General features: G+C 47.1%; 1 protein-coding gene across 1 annotated transcript; it reads right to left on the reverse strand.

Moving 5' to 3' along the window:
* Positions 1-3,552: 3,552 nt before the first annotated feature.
* On the reverse strand, positions 3,553-11,811 carry RARRES3 (retinoic acid receptor responder 3). The gene is made up of 4 exons (XM_025356724.1): positions 11,736-11,811; positions 8,980-9,088; positions 5,144-5,412; positions 3,553-3,866 (listed from the first exon to the last, which is right to left on the reverse strand). Exons 1-4 carry the CDS (start codon positions 11,742-11,744, stop codon positions 3,774-3,776), a joined length of 480 nt encoding a protein of 159 aa, XP_025212509.1. The 5' UTR covers positions 11,745-11,811; the 3' UTR covers positions 3,553-3,773.
* Positions 11,812-22,319: the final 10,508 nt, after the last annotated feature.

Below are 22,319 nucleotides of genomic sequence, written 5' to 3' on the forward strand. Positions count from 1 at the left end.
GACGGCTTCCTTCTTCTCCTATGTCTTGAGTGCCAAGGGTCAGGGCTCTTCAGGAGGGGCCAGGTCCAACCATGGGACTTCCTGATGGTTTGAGGAGATCATTGCAGGAACTAAGACCCTCCCTACTCATGTCTTAAATTAGTTTCTCTTACCCCAAAATGAGACTTTAAGCCACCCAGGAAAGAGAATAATAGGGCAGGCAGCACTGGGAGCTCCCCTGCTCCTCCTGCTCCTCCTATGTCCTGGTTGTCTCAGATCCCAACCACCTTCAGAGCACTTTCTGGTGGATGCACATAAGCAAAACATTTCATTGTCCATGAGGCAGGAGGGCAGCACTAGGGCCTCTCTGTGTCCTGCCAGCTGTCCCGTCACTCCTGGGTGGGGAGAGGGATGCTGTCTTCGAGAGTGACACAAACAACAAAGGACAAGCCAGTCCTACCACACACAGCCCAGGATTCCTGTTTCTCCAGCACCAATCAGTTTCTTAAAAATTTCTTGAGCTGAGAAACAGCTTGTGGAAGGAATACATGCATGCTCTCTTCAGCCACTTTTATTTATTTATTTATTGTTTGAGACAGGGTCTCTCTCTGTTGTCCAGGCTGGAGTGCCGTGGTGCGATCTTGGCTCACTGCAACCTCCGTCACTGGGTACAAGTAATTCTTGTATCTCAACCTCCTGAGTAGCTGGGACTACAGGCACCTGCCACCATGCCTGGCTAATTTTTGTGTTTTTAGTAGAGATGGGGTTTTGCCACGTTGGTCAGGGTGGTCTCGAACTCCTGACCTCAGGTGATCCACCTGCCTTGGCCTCCCAAAGTGCTGATATTACAAGTGTGAGCCACTGCACCTGGTCTTCAGCTACTTTTAATCTTAGCAAAAAGATTTGCTGAGACCAAGGACTGTCCAGAGGTGGTACAACCATTTAATGAACTTATGAAAAAATGAAGTATGCTTTTGTTACATATATATGTATAATATATATAAAATATGTATTATATATGAGTGTGTGTGTGTGTGTGTGTGTATATATATATATATATTCCACATTTAGTGAAATCTAGTTCATGGAAGTCAGTCCAGAGAGGTCTGGAACTGGTTCAGTGTATTTCTCAACTTCACAGCAACACAATCCTGGTGTGCATTAACCTTTGGTGGCCACAACATTTTTTTGAGAAGAGTGGTCATGTTTTTTATTTTTATTTTTTTGAGAAGAGTGGTCATGTTTTATATTTTTATTTTTTACTTGTACTTTTTTTGATCATAGCTCACTGCAGACTTGAACTCCTAGGCTCAAATGATCCTCCCGCCTCAGCCTCCTGAGTAGCTGGGACTATAGGCACACACTCTAAGTGTTAAAGAAAGAGGAAAGAAACACAAAAAGGGGCTCAACCGTCAAAGACAGGTTTATTTAGAGAATAAACCTGAGAGGAGCTTCCGGTTGATTTTGGTCATGAGTGTTCTAACGGACTAAGGATATTTAAGAGTTTAGGAAGTGGGAAGATCATTGTAGGTTTGGAATGTTTCTATGTGAGGGAAAGTTCACTGTAGGGTTAGAATGTCTCTGGTCAGAGGGGAGCCTATCTTGGGGTTGGCATGTTTCTGGTTGGAAAGGGTTTTATCTTAGGGTTGGAATGTTCCTGGTTATCCTGGGAGTTGGTTTCCCAGCATAGGGAAATGTCCTGATGTCCTGGAGATGATGTTCTGGGGCTGGATTTAGGCAGTTTTTTAATTAACGGGAACATAGAATGTTGATGTTTGTCCAAGACGGCGATGGTCCTGCTCTGTCATGCACCACCACACCTGGCTAATCTTTTTTTATTTTTAATTTTTATTTTTTTGTAGAGACAGGGTCTTACTATGTTGCCTAGGCTGGTCTTGAACTCCTGGGCTCAAGAGATCCTCCTTTGGTCTCCCAAAGTACTGGGATTACAGGTGTGTGCCCCTGTGCCCGGCCCTGTTTTCCTACATATTAGTTAATAAATTTGTTAATTAAATAAACCACTATCTTTTTTTCCTTTTTGAGAGATGGGGTTTCACTATGTTGCCCAAGCTGATCTCGAACTCCTGGGCTCAAGTAATCCTGCCACAGCCTCCCAAGTAGCTGGGATTACAGGTGCATACTACTGTGCTTGGCTTGTAATCCATGGTCTATCAAGTGGTTATAGAAAGTTAAGCATTGTACTTGATGCTGGGGTCCCAGTGGTACCAAACTTGGACTGTTCCAAAAATACTGGCAGGGAAAGGCACATTAGTAAAATAACCACATGGATCAGTGTTCACTGCAACTGTGAGAATCACATGAAGTGCAGACACGTGGACATCTGAGACTCCTAACGGGGATCTGACCTAGTCATGGAGGTCAAGCACACCTTGGAAGGGCCTGGATGTTCCCCTTGTCCAGCACACTGGAACAATTGATCCTGGACAGGCAATGAAATCTGGGGAGGTGAGCCTTAGATCACAAGAAGTGAGAAAGCCTTCTTCTCTTGCTGTGCCTTCTGGTTTTTAGACCTGGACTCTGGGTAGAGCAGCTGGGCCCTCTGATGTGGAGGTAGCCCTGGAGCAAGGCAGGCATGGATGCTTCTGCAATCCCCAAATGGAGCCTGGTATTTCAGCCAGAAATCTAAGCAGAGCCTCCTCTAATTGTAGCAATGATAAGTTATTCTCTTTGTTCTTCAACCTTCCAATAGCCCTGAGCTTCCAGGGGAGTCTCGTTAATCATTACAGCCTGGTCTCCACTGTGTTGGTGAATTAAGGGACCAACCAGCTCGCTCACGCATGAAAAAGTACAACCCAGGGGAGGGTGATGTCCTCAGTCCTGAAGGCAGAGTGGTGGTGGCTGCAGTGACCACCATGGAAGCGGCCACTGAGTAGGGTCACTGGTGGTAGAGGCTGGAGTGAGGAAGCACAGAAACATGGGGAGCTGGGCACTTCCGGAGCCACACCCAGGGCATGCTGGAAGTAGTGGAGGGAGATTTAGAGGTAGCTAATTTTCAGCATTCCACCCAGGACCAGCTTGAGCCATGGCAATTTGGGCCTGGAAAGAATATTACTCCATCTAGTAGTCACAGGTGAGTGAGAACTCAGACCTTTGAGCTAAAAACAAAAAACAAAAAACAAAAGCTTTCTAAAAAGAAGGCCAGTTGAGGAAGGGAACGGGGAAGATGCTGGTAGATGCGTAGGTGTTGTGAGTGGATTTAAGCACCACAGGAGACAATACCGGAAGGTAATTAAGTTTTTTTTTTTTTTTACCTCCCTGAGAGTAAAATTAACAACATGCAATTACGTCAATGTTATGTCTGTGTAGAATGATGAAGACAATTCACTGAACATCTGTTACGTACCAGACATGGGGCTGGGTGCCGTGTATGCTTTATCTTAGGTGATCCTCCTGACATCACCTGACATGGAAAAACTGAGTTTCAGAGAATCAACAGCCTTCTCCAAAGTCACCCAGCTGGAAATTGCTGGAACTATCCAGTGGGTGTTCACTCAATGTTACTTTCCTCCTTTGTGATTCAGAAGTCTATAAAAACATGGTAGAATTCCTTTCTGAAGGGGCAGATGGCTGTTTATTGATCCTTCAATCTTATTTCAATTAGATCATACTTTCACCAGCGAGAGAAGGAAACAGAGGAAAGGATCTAGAGAGAGCCTGAGACAGAGCATGAGGGTCAGGCTGCTGGAGGTGTGGGGGAGGCCTGGGACCCCCACATCTCCACTGGGACCCCCACATCTGCTTCTAATACAGGATTTTGTGGCTGCTTCAGGCTGTCAGTTTTGGTATCTCATAATCGCAAAAGAGCATCCAGCAACAGCCGCTCCAATCATCGCAAACGCACCGACATCAGCCGCGGCATTTTCCACCTGCAAAGCAAGCAGCTTTTGTTGAGCGTTCGCAGCAAGCCAGGCTGGCACTTTCTCCCTCCCAAGGGCCTGGAACTCCTCCCCGTCTCCCCTCTCTCCTGCCTCCCCTATGGCCTGGCATCTCCTCTCTTCTCTCCCAGCTGACTGGCTCAGAATCCTCTCCCAGAGAAGCCTTTGGCTGTATCCCCAGGGACTCCATTTTCTGGGCTGTGACCACTTCTTGGTGTTGGGTTTATCTGGGCTTGTCCTTAGAATGTGCCCGTGAGATCCTTTAGAGAGAGCTTCCAAGTGAGGACATTTGTTCGGATTTGCGGCGAGGAAGAAGGTTTGTGCCTCACTTCCTAGGGCCAGAGCTCCAGGGGCCAGACTGGGGACTGTTTTGCAGTCTGAGTCCTCCCTGAGCTACACCGTTGCACAGGGAGGGCTGTGGCAGAAGCTGAGGGGAGACTTAGGGAGGCCATGGCCATATGCGTGCCCTGGGGTCACTGTGTACTATTCCCAACTGCAGCCTGGAAACTTCCATCTCCAGCTCTACTTCAGCCTAAACTCCAACTCCATGCCTTATCTCCACCTGGGCCTCTAATGGGCACCTCAGACATCACATGCCATGCCAAACTCTCGATTTCCCTCCCCAAAGCCTCTCCTCCTGCCATCATCCCCATCTCATCAAGGACGCGCATCCATTCAGTCCCACAGGCCAGGGGCCCTGAGCTGCTGCACGGTAGGCATCACAGGCACAGACTCTAGAAAGGACAGCCGGGGTTTCAATCCTGGTTCTGCCACTTATTAGTTGTGTGTTTTGGGGCAACAAATGTGAAAGACTATGAAGAGGCAAGGGATGGAGGCTGCAGATCTTACACACAAATGTCCTTGCGCTCTTACACAGGTCCATGGACCCTGAGCGCCCCTTGCCTAAGTGCTATTTGGGGGGTTGTGGGACCTGTCACGGTCCTGGGTTGGCCCAGATTCTCCTGATGATCCCTAGAACTTCAGGAGTCATTTTCAGGATAGGGTTTAGAGAGGAAGGATCCTCAGAGGTCCTCCATCCACCCACTCTGCACATGGAGAGGCCTGGAGGGGAAGGGACCTGTCCAAAGACCCTCTGTGGATTAGAAGCAGATCTGGCATTGGAGCTCAGAGGTCCTGACTCTCAGTCAGTGGGTCTCCAAGAGGCTGCGTTTGCATCATTCACGGTGATCGCCTGGTTGCATAGCCCAGTGAGTCCAGCCCCAAGCAGACCTCCCCAGGGGAGATGGATTATCCAGAGAGGTCCTTACCTGTTGACAGTGGGACCTGCCATATCTCAGCTTGGTGACAAAGTGCTCACAGTTCCTGCTCACAATACTGTACTTCATCTTCTGACCAACCAACTCCTTGGCAGAACTGATGATCACCCCCACGGGCAGTGGTTCGAACCTACGGTCCAAGCTGTTGTTGACCCGATAGTTACAGCCTTCCAGCACATCTTTCAGGAGCTCCTGTTTCACCACTGCAATGCCGCCCACGACTGAGAAGGCACTGGAGGAGCTAGCCGCGGGGTACCCATCTGCAATCAGAGGCATTCTCACTGGCAGGGGAAGGTGAAGTAGGGAGAGAAGGGCTTGAAATCTCCACTAGGGAACTACTGCTGTTTATCCTTTCACAAATGTGACTGGAGGATTCACAGATTTGGCTTTTTTTTTTTTTTGGACGGAGTCTCGCTCTGTCGCCCAGGCTGGAGTGCAGTGGCGCGGTCTCAGCTCACTGCAAGCTCCGCCTCCCGGGTTCACGCCATTCTCCTGCCTCAGCCTCCCGAGTAGTGGGACTACAGGCGCCGGCCACCACGCCCAGCTAATAGATTTTGCTCTCTCTTTTTTAATCAAATAAGGTGTGAATGTTTGTTCAAGTCAGTGAATGTCATGATTGCCAGTGGCTGCTACCATATTCCATGCTATGCATGTGCATCACTTCTGTGGCCAATCCCCTGTTATCAGTCATTTAGGTATTGGAAAAATTTTCATCATTATAAGCAATGATGGTAAAGCATATTTATTACGTGTTCAGCTTTGTACACTCATGTTTTGGAAAAAGATCCACTTCGTTTAGTACCCACTGTTTCAGTTACCATGCTGTGCTGTTACACATACTTCCTAATTTAATTTCCTGTTTAACTTTCAAGGAAAATACTATCATCTCAATTTAAAAACCAGTATCGGGCTGAGAGAGATATCATGAGACTTTTCCGTGCTATGAGAAGTCCTAGAATCAGGATGTGAAACTGCTTCTCTTAAGCCCCAAAGGGCAGGTTCCTTCCACTGCACTGAGCTGGTGTTGAGGGAATCCTTTGTAAAGTGTCTTCTGTCCTAGAATCTCGCACAGTTCTAGGCACATAGAGAGGTAGACAGAAGAGCTGTCAACCAATGGAACCCCAATTGCATTATATAGTGACTCCAGGTGTTATTTTTATTAAAATGGATAGTACCTAATGCGCACAATAATTAGGTGTGTTACCTCTCTTGCCCCGTTTCTAATCTCAAGGCTGATGTTTGCACTTAGAACCCACTTAAGAAAATCCTGTTGGCTGGGCACAGTGGTTCATGCCTGTAATCCCAGCACTTTGGGAGGCCTACACAGGTGGACCACTTGAGCTCAGGAGTTCGAGACCAGCCTGGACAACATGGTGAGACCTGTTGTGTTTTCCCTACAAAAAACACAAAAATTAGCTGCGCATGGTGGTGCATGCCTGTCGTCTCAGCTATTCAGAAGGCTGATGTGGGAGGATCACCTGGCCTGAGCTCGGGGAGGTCAAGGCTGCAGTGAGCCATAATCACATCACTGCACACCAGCCTGGGAGACAGAGTAAGACCCTGTCTCAGAGGAAAAAAAAAGAAAGAAAGAAAGAAAGAAAGAAAGAAAAATTGTCTTAAAAAAGCCTGTTTACAGCTGAGTGTATTAGCTCATGCTTGTAATCCCAGCACTGTGGAAGGCCGAGGCGGCGGATCACGAGGTCAGGAGATCGAGACTATCTTGGCCAACGTGGTGAAACCCATCTCTACTAAAATACAAAAAATTAACTGGGTGTGGTGGCGTGTGCCTGTAGTCCCAGCTATTCGGGAGGCTGAGGCAGGGGAATCGCTTGAACCTGGGAGGTGGAGGTTGCAGTGAGCTGAGATTGTGCCACTGCACTCCATCCTGGTGACAGAGCAAGACTGTGCCTCAAAAAAAAAAAAAAAAAAAAAAGCCTCTTTACATCCTGCAGGTTAGGCACAAAAAGGACCATGTGTCTTCATTGCCATGCTTTGTCTTACAAGGTCCCTGAAGGTCATCTGGATTAAGTGGGCTTGATTTACTATTTTCCTCAATTCAGACATTTTTACAACCCTGCCTGGGAGATGATGGGTTGGAGAAAACTGATAAGATGCAAATGTCTTGCTCTGATAGTGATGGGAATGGTTTTTGTCCAGTGACAGTGTAAATGCTTAGTGAAAAGAGAACATCAAGAGTTATGTAGTGGCATTGCCTTAGAGAATATGAACTTGCCTGCACCTACCTAATTTGGCAGTCTCATTGTCTCATTTCTGCATTTTTGTTGTTATTGTTTTTTGAGACAATGTCTTGCTCTGTCACCTAGGCTGGAGTGCAGTGGCACCGTCTCAGGATCTCGGCTCACTGCAACCTCCATCTCCTGGGTTCAAGCAATTCTCCTGCCTCAGCCTCCTGAGTAGCTGGGATTACAGATGCCCGCCACCACCCCCAGCTAATTTTTGTATTTTTAGTAGAGATGGGATTTCACCATGTTGGCCAGGCTGGTCTTGAACTCCTGACCTCAAGTGATCCGCCCACCTTGGCCTCCCAAAGTGCTGGGATTATAGGAGTGAGCCACTGTGCCTGTCCTCTGCATTCGTTTTTTTCCTCTTTCGTTGACTATCCATACATATGTTTCCTTCATTCTGCTTTTAACTGGCTATGTCATCTTGCTGCTTCTGTTATTAATGAGTTAAATAAATCACTGGTATTGCTTACTGTGCATTTGTATGAGAATTTTAAAAAAATGTATAAACCTGTGAGAATTGCGCCCATTAAGGAGCAATTAAGTACGTAATATCAAGACACCTGGTTCTGTGAAAACATATGAGGCAAAGGATCTAGCACGGAGAAACATTGTTCCTTTTGAGAAACTTTCTTCTTTAAGACCTAAGAAACCTGGCTGGTTTAAGTCGTATGAGATTCTGCATGCTAAGTTAACTGACTTTGAGCTAGAGAGATCCCAATGCTGAAGCAGCCCAGCTTTGCTGCGGGAGGCAATTGTCTCTTCTATTCTGCCAGAACCTACGGAATGCACTGTGTCTGCTCCCTGGGACATATGTGTGTACAATCTCATCAGGCATCCTTGAAGAAGAATGTGTCTCCTAACCCAAGTTTCCCTTTTTTTTTTTTTTTTTTTTTTTGAGATGGAGTCTCGCTCTGTCGCCCAGGCTGGAGTGCAGTGGTGCGATCTCGGCTCACTGCAAGCTCCACCTCCCGGGCCGACGCCATTCTTCTGCCTCAGCCTCCTGAGTAGCTGGGACCACAGGCGCCTGCCTCCGCGCCCGGCTAATTTTTTGTATTTTTAGTAGAGACAGGGTTTCACCGTGTTAGCCAGGATGGTCTCGATCTCCTGACCTTGTGATCCACCCGCCTCAGCCTCCCAAAGTGCTGGGATTACAGGCATGAGCCACCGTGCCCGGCAAGTTTCCCTTTCTTAACTGTCTTTCAGTGGCTCTCATTATCTTGTTGTTATTATTATTTTAATTTTTTGAGATGGAGTTTTGCTCTTGTTGCCCAGGCTAGAGTGCAATGGCACAATCTCAGCTCACTGCAACCTCCGCCTCCCAGGATCAAGTGATTCTCCTGCCTCAGCCTTCTGAGTAGCTGGCATTAGAGGCATGTGCCACCACACCTGGCTAATTTTGTATTTTTAGTAGAGATGGGGTTTCTCCATGTTGGTCAGGCTGGTCTCGAACTCCTGACCTCAGGCGATCAACCCGCTTCAACCTCCCAAAGTGCTGGGATTACAGGCATGAGCCACCGCACCCGGCCCTCTCATCATCCTTTTAACAAATAGTTTGAAAATTATATATTCATCAGTCCTTACCTGGAGGAGCCAGATGGATCACGTAGCCATCTCCTATATACAGGGCCCAGTGCTCATAGCCAAGGCGGAAAATCTCAATCAGGTCTCCCGGTTTGGGCTCCTGCTGTGGCTGCAACAGAAAAGCCAGAGATGGAGTATACGGCCTTCTAGGCAAGAACAGAGACCCTGGCTTGGGGAGCTGCAGCTCATCCTGGAGACGCCTTGCTGATGTTCATCAGCTTCTAGCCCCCATGAGATCCCCAGCCCTGCTGTCACTTTTAGAGGCTCTCCTCAGTGGGGGCACCGGGGGCTGGAAGTCTGGAGAATTATCTTGTGGGATGGGAGAGAGAAGGACCGTCTGGGCGTGTGTGTGGCGCGTGTGTGCTGTGTGTGTGCATGCTGAGGATGCAGATGTATGTGCATGGGTGCATTGTACATGCGCCCCTCAGCAGCCTGACCCAAGAGCCTGCATGGACCAGCACCTTCACTGAGGCCAGGAGCAAGGCTGGGAAGGTGAGTCTTGAGCTCTCCACCCTCTGCAGACTGACCCTCAGTTCCTCATCACTCCTCCTTCCCTGTGCCTCTCCATGGCCCCAAGAGCCACCTCCTCCTCAGACCCTACCCCATCCAGCCTCAGGACACCTATCTCTTGGAGATGATGCTCTGGGAAACAGGAGCTCACAGCATCCTGCTGGGGCCTGAGTGGGGTCTTATGGGCCCCCTAGCTCCCAGCAGTGAGGGGGCTCTGCACTCACAGAACAGGCCTCTGTGGGAACTTGTCCTACAATAACTGCACCCTCTCCACAGCCCCAGGGGAAGGCATGATCATCCCATGACACAGGTGGGGAAACTGAGGATCAGAGAGGTGGAGAGGCTTGCCTGAGAACATTCAGCTGGAAGGAGGCCAAGCTGGGTCTTCCCTGCACACCCCTCATGCTCGTTCCTGTCTCGCCCACCTTCTTCCCCTTCCTCACCTCTTTCCCACTTCTCCATGTCCTGCCCCAGGGCATAGCAGCCTCATCATTGAAGGTTTTTTCCATTTTTGCCCTCTCTATGCCTGTCCTCAGTGGGTGACAGCCTCCATCTCCCTCATCCCAGGATGTCCCATCCTAGACCTGGGGTCTGCTCTCCTTTGCCCTCTTCCTCACGCCAATATCCAGTCACTAAAACCAATCAGTGTGGACTCCAGAAGCTTCTCCTGGTTGCTGTCCTTGTCAATATCCCATCCACAGACTTGGTTCAGGCAGCCCCATGTCTGCCTCTGTGACCCCCACAGCCCCCTGACCAGCCCCCGCCGCCTGTCCCTGCCACTCCGTATCCAACCCCTCAGAACCCATGACGGCCTTCCCAAGGGCACATCTGGCCATGACCTTCCTCTGACCTCAGGGCCCAGGACACACCCTGTGGGCAGCTCCCAGGCCCTTCCTGACTGGCCCTTCCTCACCCTCCTCTCCCTCCCTGGGCTCTGCACCCGTAGGCCCACTGAGTGACATTCCAGCCCTTCACTACAGCCCTGGCTCTAGCCTCTGCTACTCTGCACATCTGGGTCTCCCTGCCTCCGTCACTTCCCTGCAGCCACTCTTCCTCTTCCCCTCCCTCACCTGAGAGGCTGCCCTGATGGTCCCAGCCTGGCTCAGCTGACCTGCCACCCCACTCCCAGGCCCTGGGTCCCTGGGGGCCTCTGCTGCTCTCTGCAGTGGTCAGGTCGAGCTGCAACTCCCTGTGCCTCCCTGTGCCCCTCTGGGCTGTGAGCTCCAGGCAGGCAGGATCCTGTGTGCTCCTCCCTCTCTCCCTCCCTCCCTCCCTGCACCTCCAGGATCCAGTGAAGGGCCTGGCATAGAATGGGACAAAGGAAATAGACAAGGAAGAGGCGGGGGAAAGGAGCAGGGCCAGGACTCCTGCCCAGTTCCTCCTCTGTGCCTCAGGGCACCGCAGGACCCAGAGATGGTCTCCATGTGGGGAGAGAGAGGGGCTTTTAATGGTACTGCTGAATGTCTAAAACCACAGTCTCAGCTGGTGGCCGTGAAACATGAGCTTTGGCCTAAATAAGGAGATGGCTCCCTGTGAAAAGCCGGTTTGTGTTGTGGCGCAATAAAGGCCTTCCCCAGAATCACGTGGTGCTGGTGGGTTGGCGGCCTTCTAGAATTTGCAGGACTCTTTCCTGGAATGGTTTTGTTTCTAGTAATAGCCTGAGCCCTGCTGTTCCTTTCCAGTTACACACCACTGAGCTCAGCCTGCTCTCCTTAGAGCTTCTGCCAGTCGGTACATCTGGGTTGATAGGAGAAGAAATTTCAGTATTCAGAATGCTGCTGAGATTAGAATGCACCTTATAAGACCAGATGATGCCACAGAGGAACGAGGAGAGAGAAAGCATCGTTTGGGGTTGAGAAGGGACTAAGCCCCCGTCGCGGCAGAAGCAGATGATGTTGGGATTTGCTTGCTTCCCACAACCCAGAGTCCCCCACCTGCCCACACTCTGGCTTCTTCTCAGGCTGAGGTAGACTTGACATCTGGCACCCCACAACCCTCTAATACATGGGAGTCCTGGGCTCCCCGCACTGTGCCAGGCACACAGAGGAGGTGGATTCTGCCCAGAGGACTCCCTGTCCAGCCAGGCAGATGCACTTTTAAAAGACAAATACAGTTTTCCATGACAGCCTTCTAAAGATGAGCTCTGTAGCTGTGTGCCCAAGGCCAGGAGCCCGGACTGAGGCCTTTCCTGGGCGGAGCTGCCTAACTGCTGTAGAGTCAGTAATGCAAAGTCCCGAGAAACTTACCGAAGCCATCTCCAAGCCAAGTTGAGGTCTGGTCCTCCGCTGTTTGTGGATCAGCTTTTATGCTGAAAGACAGAATTTCACTTTTACTTTCCTTTTGACACTGTTTCAACCTCATTCAAATACTAAATACCGTTGAAGAGAGACAACTGTTGAAAAGGGAGCTATTTCTCTAGATGAAAGGACTAATCATTTCTTACACAAGTCATGGACTCATTGGTGCTTTAAAGCCACCTTGGGAGCAGCCAGAGTCGAAGGGGAGCCCTGAATTTCTGCCCCTCCTTGAGAAATAAAGGTCTCTTCTTTTTTTTTTTTTTTTCTTTTTGAGACAGAGTTTCGCTCTTGTAGCCCAGGCTGGAGTGCAATGGTGCGATCTCGGCTCATTGCAACCTCTGCCTCCTGGTTTCAAGTGATTCTCCTGCCTCAGCCTCCTGGGTAGCTGGGATTACAGGCACCCGCCACCATCCCCAGCTAATTTTTCCATTTTTAGTAGGGACGGGGTTTCGCCATGTTGGCCAGGATGGTCTCAATCTCTTGACCTTGTGATCTGGCCCCCATCGGTCTCCCAAAGTGCTGAGATTACAGGTGTGAGCCAAAATAAAGGTCTCTTCTAACAAGAATCCTGGGCAGCTCTTCCTACTCCAGGAAGGGGAGGCATTTGGAGGCAGGGAGATGTCAATCCCCAGTGCACCATATAGGACATTGTCTTGTAACGACACCCAGAAAATATTGGACCAGAAGTCTTGGGAGAAGTCTTGGGGAAAGGCCAGAGGGGGTGCTTCATGCCATGGGGATGCCCTGGAGGTGAGGGCTACCTTAGACCATGTGGAGCCCAGGAGCTCATAGCCCCATTAAAATGCATTTGGGTGCAAGAAGCAGAACTAAACTCAAAGGGGCTTCAACAGCCTGGACACCCATTGTCTCGGTAACAGAAAGGCAGGAAGAGGGTGACTCAGGTTGGATCTAGTGACTCACCAAGGTCACCAAGGACTCCGCAGGCTGTCTCCATTGCACTGGTCCTGGGTCTGCACTGTTGCCCTGCAGGGACTCCCATGGCTGTAGCAGCCTTGAGTGACCCATTTTCACCTGGCTATGCCCAAAAGATGGAGGGAAAGGTGATTCTCATCATTAGTCTTTTTTTCAGGGAGTAGTCCCCCAGATGACCCGTTCCCTTCTCCACTGGCCAGAACTGGGCCATATTTTCACGCCCAACCAGAGGACTAGATAGGTGGATCACTTGAACCCGGGAGTTCAAGACCAGCCTGGCCAACATGGCGAGACCCGTCTCTACTAAAAATATAGAAAAAAAAAATCAGTAGGGCATGGTGGCACGTGCCTGTACTCTCAGCTACTTGGGAGGCTGAGATGAGAGGATCGCCTGAGCCCGGGAAGTCGGGCTGCAGTGAGCTGAGATTGCTCTAATGCAGTCTAGCCTGGGCAACTGGAGTGCGACCCTGTCTCAAAGCAAAGCAGAACAGAAAAACCCCATTTCTGTCGTTTAGGTTAGCACGCCTCTGGATTTCCCTCAAAACACTGCTGAGCGAAGTTGCTGCTCTTGAGCAGAGCCTCCAGGGACCACTGTGGATATCATGAGGAGGCCTCAGAGCTTTCTTGGGCAGAGCTTCTGCAGGTGCCTTGCCATGGTCAGTTTCTTTGCTGTTTTATGGCCCTCTGCAGGAGTGTCCATGGTCATTTGTCAGCCACCTTTTGGTTTCAGTTTCTTGTCAGGTCTTGGGGGTGTCTGGCCACACAGATATTATCTTATTACCTCAGTCCATCATACCTGTGTTTATCATTTTGAGGGTTCAGCAGTTTCACTGTAGGCTGAGTCACTTGTCATAAGTGACTCCATTTTGAAATATTTAGGATCACAAAACTCTTTAAGGCGGGGGGGCCCAACAAGAGTCTGGATTCAACAATCCCAGAGTCTGGGCTTTTGCCTTGTGGCATAATAAAAAATTTTATTTTTAAATAAATTTATGCCTTGTAGCATAAGAAAAGTTTATTTATGACTTATGTGGCATAATAAAAATATGTATTTTTGGTCTTTTACTCCAGTTCCAGACACAGAGGTCCTAAGACCCTTGGAATTTCCTGAGTGATAGGATGTCTTGTGATTCAAAAGGAGTCTCTGTCAAATAAACCTGAGTTTATGCTAAAGAGGGGGCTCTTTGTTAAGGAGGGGGAGCTGGATAACTTCAGGATGGGGACTGATCACCATTATTTAATCAATAATGTCTACATCATGAAGCCTCCATAGAAACCCCTACATGATGGGGTTGGGAGAGCCTTGGGGCAGGTGAACACAGATGTGGTGGGAGACTGGCCTGGCTGGAGAGGTCATGGGGACAAAGATTCTCTGCGTGACCACATTTTAGTCAGGTTCCCAAACCTCTTCCTAGGCACATCTGTACTTCCTTGTAAAATCTAATTTTAGCAAAGGACCCTGTCAAGTCAGTTTAGCAGGAACTTCCCACCCTCGGTATCTGACCGGGTTCATCCTCACTGTTCTCCGGGTGATGTCTGCTCACCCTAGCCTGTCTTCAGCAAGAATCCTGTTAGTGTGGTTTAACCAGAATCCCTCTTGGCCCCGAGGTTTCCTCTTCATAATTTTCCATCCACTGACCTGTATGCTTCTCCTTGCCTATAAATTCCCACTTGCCCATGCTGTGTTCAAGTTTAAGCCTCATCTCTCTCTCTCCTGCTGCAAAATCCCAGTGCAGTGGGTATCAAGCTTGTATCATTAGATAATTTTTTCTTTAACAATGGAAGCCCTGCACAATCATTGCCCCCCCATATTAGTTTCTTATTAGTTTCTTCCATGTTGCCATTCCTGTGTTGTATCTTTTATAATAAACTGACAATCATAAGTAAAGCAGTTTTCTAAATTTTGGAAGTTGTTCTAGGGAATTATCAAATTTAAAGTTGCTTCAGGGGGTCTCCACCGTTTGTAGTCAGCCACGTAGAAATGTGAGTAGCCAAGGAACTCCATTTGTTGCTGAGCCTGGAGCCCGTACCTGTGGAGGCTGAGCCTAACTCTGGATAGTTAGCATCGGAATTGAGTTGGATTGTTGAACACGCAGTCAATGTTGGAGAATTGCAGGATTGATTGATGTGGACAAATGACATGTATTTGGTTGCTATCAGAAGAAACTATACATGCCTGCTTCTGTTACTTGAAAAAAACTGGGGATCATTCATCCGGTAACAAACAACTTTTCATGAGAACACAGGTATTGATCAATAGGAGTTTTATTACTTGGCACAAGTAAGGAGGACACTGGGAGGATTCTCCAAAGCATTCTTCCCTAGGAAAAGTGATAAGAGGTGTCGCAGGACGAGTCACAGACAAAACTCCTCAGACACCGAAATAAAGAAGGAAAGGGTTTATTCGGCCAGGAGCATCGGCAAGACTTCTGTCTCAAGAGCCGAGCTCCCCGAGTGAGCAATTCCTGTCCCTTTCAAGGGCTCACAACTCTAAGGGGGTGCATGTGAGAGGATCGTGATTGATTGAGCAAGCAGGGGGTATGTGACTGGGGGCTGCACGCACCGATAATTAGACCGGAACAAAACAAGATAGGGATTTTCACAGTGCATTTCTATACAATGTCTGTAATCTATAGATAACGGAACCGATTAGATCAGGGGTCGATCTTTAACTACCAGGCCCAGGGTGCAGTGCTGGGCTGTCTGCCTGTGGATTTCATTTCTGCCTTTTAGTTTTTATTTCTTCTTTCTTTGGAGGCAGAAATTGAGCATAAGACAATATGAGGGGTGGTCTCCTCCCTTAGAGGGTTTTATGGGTGATGGAGAAGGGAGAGGGTTCATCAGCACATACAGAGGAGGGGGTCGCATTGCATAGATGCAGTGAGTCATCATGCCAACACATAGGTTGCATGTTATGGTAATGAAGCTGTAGCTCCTCGGGGTGGAGACTTTAGCATGGTAATGAGGAAAGTTCACTCAGGTTCATCTGTAAGTTGCTGGGATCCGTTAGGAGCTGGTTTTAACCAACCACATGACTGCATTCCATGCAAAGTTTAGGAAGAAACAGGCTGCAGGACGGTAGGCTGTAAAAGGCTGATTGCTCCGTTGATTAAATTCCTATAATCCCTGGAAACCCTTCCTGTCTGCTTACACTTCCAGTTCATCACAGCTTGTGCTGAGGTTGAAACAGCTTGTGGTAGATAGTGTCAGGTTATAGCTTAGAGTCAGTTCCAGGCAGTTGGGGTCTGTGAATTTAGGATTCCAAAACAGCCAGTGGCCTTTCTTCAGCAGCGCCAAAGCTTAGATGCGGCAGGAGTGACGGCTGTATTCCGAGTGACAAGCAAGGCTTTCTGAAGCCTGTTCTGCTGTGTCAGACTTGGAGTCCAAACTGACCCATATCAGGTTGGATGATCTGCTCCTAAGGATCAGACATCTAATCCCACCAGAGCTCATTAGCCACCTAAAACCTTCTTTGAAAAATTCCGGAAGCATATCTCTATCTGGAGACTGCCTCTCTTTCTCTATTGCCTCTTTTTTTCCTAGAGGCTCCAATAGGTAACAATAATAGCAGAAATAATCAGTTAGGAAGACTGATTTGTTTTTAATACTCAAAGAATTTAAATTCCAACCAGCCCACTGACAGCAAAAATCTAGGAAGTTGTGCCTCACCATCAACACTGTCTTCTTGTAGCTTTCCCCGATTGGGATGATCCCTCTAGCATTTATGATTGTTATGCCCAGACCGTTTATTCCCCGAAGAAGACCACCAGAGTCCAGAGTCAAAGCTAAGCAGCAAGGATCTTTATTACAGGTTCGAACCTGGAACTCTCCCTCGCTCGTGAAACGAGACGGGCAGGAGAGCTCCCCCACTGAGCTCCGAACAATGTTATATAGTCTAAGAAAAGTGGGCATAGAGTTATTATACAAATCAGATATATGATTGGCTAGTGTTTGAACAAGGCGATTTGGCTAACTATGATTGGTTCCCGCCATTTCTGATATTTTGGTTCAAACTTTGAGGCGGGAGAGCAGGTTTATGGCAGCAAGAGTTTATCTTACTTAAACACGTCTTGTGACCTTGCCTCAGAACTTACAAAATCTCTGGTATGTGCAAAACAAAATCTCTGGTACGTGCAGAAAACCAGGTACTCACAGAACTTACGAAATCTCTGGTATGTGCAAAGATTAGAGAGCAGAACAAGGGTGTAGCGGGTGGGGGGCGGGTACACATCTATCTTTGTGTCCTTTCATGATATTACAAGAATATGATATTTTACATTAATTTATATTGTATATCTAGATGCAATAGCTGCTGTAACCAAGAAAATATTTCAAACAGCGCTCAATAAAAAATTTAGAGATTTATTTAGCTAAGGTTAAGGACACATCCAGGAAAAAAGGAACAGAAAACCATAGGAAACATCTGTGGTTCGTGCTTTTTCCAAAGTGCGTCTGGGGACATCATTATTTAAAGGGAAAAGTGTGGGCATTAGGGGAAAGAGAAAAGGGAGAAAACGGGAGGGTAGATAAACGAGGCAAGTGGTTGCATTCCTTTGAGTCTTTGATCAGCATTCACTGAATCCGCATTTTACATGTGAAAGGAGGGGGTAGAGGAATAGTTAATTATGCATTCATTTCGTGCTTAGTGAATCTGCATTTTTATATAAGCAGTCAAATATGCCTTTGTCTCAGGTGAACGGAGGGATGACTTATAGTTCTGTCCTTTGTCCCATACCTGTGATGACAAGCTGTCAATTTACAACATCGGAGTGTCATTCAGCAGAACCGTTTTAGGGTAAAGATCTTGGGGCTCACAAAGAATTCTCTTGTGAGCAAATTGTGAGGGAGTTATATAGCTTTTAATTTTTGTAGCGATCTATTTAGGAACAAAATGGGAGGCAGGTTTAGGTGACCCAGTTCCTAGCTTGAATTTTCCCTTTGGCTTAGTGAGTTTGCGTTCCGAGATTTTGTTTTCCTTCCCTGCAGCAAAATACAAAGCCATTTAGAAATATATTTTTTTGGCCGGGCGCGGTGGCTCACGCCTGTAATCCCAGCACTTTGGGAGGCCGAGGCGGGCGGATCACAAGGTCAGGAGATCGAGACCATCCTGGCTAACACGGTGAAACCCCGTCTCTACTAAAAATACAAAAAATTAGCCAGGCGCGGTGGCGGGCGCCTGTAGTCCAGCTACTCAGGAGGCTGAGGCAGGAGAATGGCGTGAACCTGGGAGGCGGAGCTTGCAGTGAGCCGAAATTGCGCCGCTGCACTCCAGCCTGGGGCACAGAGCGAGACTCCGTCTCAAAAAAAAAAAAAAAAAAAGAAAGAAATATATTTTTTCCGTTGCAAATTTATTTGAAGCCATGGCATCATTCAGTATTTAGATGTTGGGAAAGACTCTGGCTGGAATTTGAGACAAGAAAATTTTCCTCCTCCACTAACTTACTATAGTAGTGAGGTAGGAGGCTGGCAAGGCTTGCTTTCTGTTTGCAGCCCTGTTGATCCTGTTGATAGGAGCAGGATGTGGTCAGAACAGTATGCAGTGAAGAAGCCAGCCAAAACTAGCATATGGTGATAGAAGTGACCTCTATTTGCCCTCACTGCTCATTAGCATAAGACACTCCCACCAGTGCCATGACAGTTTACAAATGCCATTGCAACAAGCCATGGTAATGGCCTGGAAGTTACCTTAGATGGTTCTGGAAACTCTCCACTCTTTTCCACAAAGTTCTGAATAACCCGTCTCTTAATTAGCATGTAATTAAAAGTGGGTATAAATACAGCTGCCAACAGCCCATATGCTGCCAACTCAGCCCACTGCCTATAGGTAAGTCCTGCTCTGCAAGGAGCAGTACTGATTCAAAAAAGTTGCCTTCTCTCACCACATGCTCACCCTTGAATTCTTTTGTGGGCTAAACCCCAATTTGGGACCCAAACATGGGACACAGATTTGGCGTGGGACACGGATCCAAATCAGTCCAAATTGGGCCCACTGCTTGTCTTACAAGACCCATGAATACAGCTATTCTCATTTATTTTTGTATTGTCTATGGCTGCTTTTGTGCCACAGTGGCAGATTGTGTGGTGTCCTGGCAGGTGAGGCCTAACATATTTATTACTTGGGTCTCTGCTGACCCCCTGGGCTACAGGTTTATCAATTTTATTGATCTTCTCAAAGAACCAGCTTTAGATAGATTGATTTTTTTCTTTTTCTACTTTATTTATTAGTTCTTTTATCTTTATTACATTTTCTTTCTTTGCTTGTTTTGGTTTTCATATGCTTTTTCCCCCTTCTGAGTTTCTTGACCATGATTAGGGACCATGATTAGGGAACAAATAGTGTATTTGAAAAACAGAAACCAAAAAAGAGAAGCAAGTGGAAAATTTAAAACTTAAAAATATAAATCTTAAATGAAAAGTTTACTGGATAATATTAAAAGTAGATTAAACACTCCAGAGGAAAAGTTAAGTGATCTTAAAGAGAAGACAATACAAATCTAAAAACTGAAGCATAGACAGATTAAATGAAGAAAAAGGAGAGCACAGTCTCAGTGATTTGTGAGACAATGTCAAGTGGTCCAATGTATGTGTGACTGGATCTCCAGAAGGAGAGGAGAAAGAAACTGGTACAGAAAAAGCATAAAAAAGTAGTAAGGCTGGCATGGTGCTTACACCTGTAATCCCAGTATTTTCTGGAGGTTGTTATTAGATTTTTTTTTTTTTTTTTTGACATGGTGTCTTGCTCTGTCCCCAGGCTAGAGTACAGTAGTGTGATCTCGGCTCGCTGCAGTCTCTGCCTCCCAGGTTCAAGCTATTCTCCTGCCTCAGCCTCACGAGTAGCTGGGACTACAGGCGTGCGCCACCATGTTCAGCTAATTTTTGCATGTTTAGTAGAGACGGGGTTTCACCACGTTGGCCAGGATGGTCTTGATCTCTTGACCTCGTGATCTGCCCACCTTGGCCTCCCAAAGTGTTGGGATTACTGGAGTGAGCCACCGAGCCTGGCCCAGATAATATAGGGCTGTATTGAAGGTTGACACCTCCCTGCCTGTAATGCTTCTTCTTCTTGGGACAGAAAGAGTTGCCCAGGATTCTCACTGGGAGAGACCTTGCCTTTTCAAGCAGGGACAGAAATTCAGGGCTGCCTTCCTACCCTGGGCGTTTCCAAAGTGGCTTTCTGCGCTAATGATTCTGGCTATTGAGGAGAGTAATTATTATTCTGTCCTTTTACAGGAAATCATTACACTTTCTGCTTAGAGAGATGTTTCCTTTTTTGAACAGTGGTCATTCTGAGCAGTGTCAGCATTTCCTTCTGTTTTTGAAAGTAAAATTATCCACGTCTGTGGGAAAGCTGATCCACAAGCAGCAGACCACCAGGCTCCGCCTTGGCTTCCAGATGGCTTCAGTAAATCCCCCGGAACTTTGCATTACTGACTCTACAGCAGGCGGGTAGCTCCCTCTGTAACGGCTTCAGCCTGGATTCCTGGCCTTGGGCGCACAGCTGCAGAGCTTGTCTTTAGAAATGTTAACCCAAAATACCTGAGATAGGTCTCAGTCAATTTAGAAAGTTTATTTTGCCAAAGGTTAAGGATGCACCGGTGACACAGCCTCAGGAGGTCCTGACAACACGTGCCCACAGCTGGCTCTTATACATTTTAGGGAGACGTGAGACATCAATCAGTATATGTAAGATTGTTCCCAAACAGAACGAGGTCTGGCTGTTTGTTCTCGTGGTCCAGTAGTGAGATGCAGACAGGCTGGGAAAGAAGGGAATTTATCTCTGCAACCAGTTACAGGGAGAAGGTCAGAGTAACTCACCAGACCAACTCCAAGTTACAAGTTTTTTCCAAGTGCTTATATACATTCAGTGTACCTACGAGCCAAAAGCCAGTGTTTCACTCTATCTCATCTTTAACTACAATCCGGGGTCTAGACAGTTACTTTAATCTAAAATGGGTCCTAGTACAAGGTATGCAAGAACGTCTCCATTTTTTTTTTTTACTTTTATTTTTTGACATGGGTCACTTACTTTAATAACTATATATATATACACCATAGTATCACCATGGAATGTAAGTTCAGATTAGACAAGAGAATTTCACAAGTGTAACAGCATTCGGTAGTATATAAAAGTTTGGGTATACTGTGTGGCCAAACCAGCTTGCTCATAAGTTATTAATTGATTCCATTATAGGTAATTTGTTTAGTGTTTACAATTCTTATGGAAAAAATAAGCAATGCACACATTTAAAAAGTGTTCATTGGCCAGGCACGATGGCTCACACCTGTAATCCCAGAACTTTGGGAGGCTGAGGTGGGCAGATCACGAGGTCAGAAGATTGAGACCATCCTGGTTAACATGGTAAAACCCCATCTCTACTGAAAATACAAAAAAAAAAGAAATTAGCCAGGTGTAGTGGCACGCATCTGTAGTCCCAGCTACTCGGGAGGCGGAGGCAGGAGAATCGCTTGAACCCAGGAGGCGGAGGTTGCAGTGAGCTGAGATTGCGCCACTGCACTCCAGCCTGGTGACAGAGCGAAACTCTGTCTAAAAAAAAAAAAAAAAGTGTTCATTTACCTTTGCATGAGTGCCTAAAATACATATTTCTATTTCAAGATGACATTTAAAATTTATTCTAATATAACAGCAGCAAAAATATAATTCACAATTACAAAAGAATTAGAATCCACAAGTTATTCTCATGTTTACAATTGTGATTCTTTAATAAATACCACTACTATGCAGCTCTATTGTAAGCTTTCTAGATTTGGTTTAAACACACACATAGATACATCAGTTGTGGGAAGCTTTAGAATTTATATGTCATGCACTTTTTGGACAGAGTTCTAAAAGAGCCAGCCAGTCCACAAGACAGGCAGAAAAAAAGTTAAATTAACTGGGGCAAATAGAACTGTTATATAACATCCAAAACATGTGAGATCCTGCAGCAAACTGGGAGTACTTCAGGGTTGGCCTGCTATCTCCTTTAGAACTAAGTTCATCTTCACAATTGAAGAAGATGGACATTTCAACACAATCTAGTGCATTTAGGTGACATGTTTCTTTTTTTTTTTTTTTTTTTTTGAGACGGAGTCTCGCTGTGTCACCCAGGCTGGAGTGCAGTGGCGCGATCTCGGCTCACTGCAAGCTCCGCCTCCCGGGTTTACGCCATTCTCCTGCCTCAGCCTCCGAGTAGCTGGGACTACAGGCGCCCGCCACCACGCCCGGCTAGTTTTTTGTATTTTTAGTAGAGACGGGGTTTCACCATGTTAGCCAGGATGGTCTCGATCTCCTGACCTCGTGATCCACCCGCCTCGGCCTCCCAAAGTGCTGGGATTACAGGGTTGAGCCACCGCGCCCGGCCGACATGTTTCTTTTATGCTAACTTGATTTCCTTGAATGACCTAGTTAGTAAACTAGTCACTAGTAATTTGGTCACCAGGCAAATCAAGCCTGCAAGAAAGGAAGCCAATATTCAAAATGCTGTGTTACCATCTAAACCCACTCAAATAGTTTATTTTCCACAATAACACATAACTTCAATAATGAGACGTCTAACTAAAGCAAGCTCCTCCAGCGAGACCAAGACAGCATCTCTTCTT

The sequence above is a fragment of the Theropithecus gelada genome, chromosome 14, assembly GCF_003255815.1.
Source record: "Theropithecus gelada isolate Dixy chromosome 14, Tgel_1.0, whole genome shotgun sequence".
Taxonomy (NCBI): Eukaryota; Metazoa; Chordata; class Mammalia; order Primates; family Cercopithecidae; genus Theropithecus; species Theropithecus gelada.

Excerpts from the sequence above, each read along its gene's own strand:
- RARRES3 (XM_025356724.1), bottom strand. Across the intron at positions 5,413-8,979 it reads GATCCATCTGGCTCCTCCAG|ATGGGTACCCCGCGGCTAGC; the intron begins GTAAGGACTGAT and ends CTCTGATTGCAG. Across the intron at positions 3,867-5,143 it reads GCAGGTCCCACTGTCAACAG|GTGGAAAATGCCGCGGCTGA; the intron begins GTAAGGACCTCT and ends CTTGCTTTGCAG.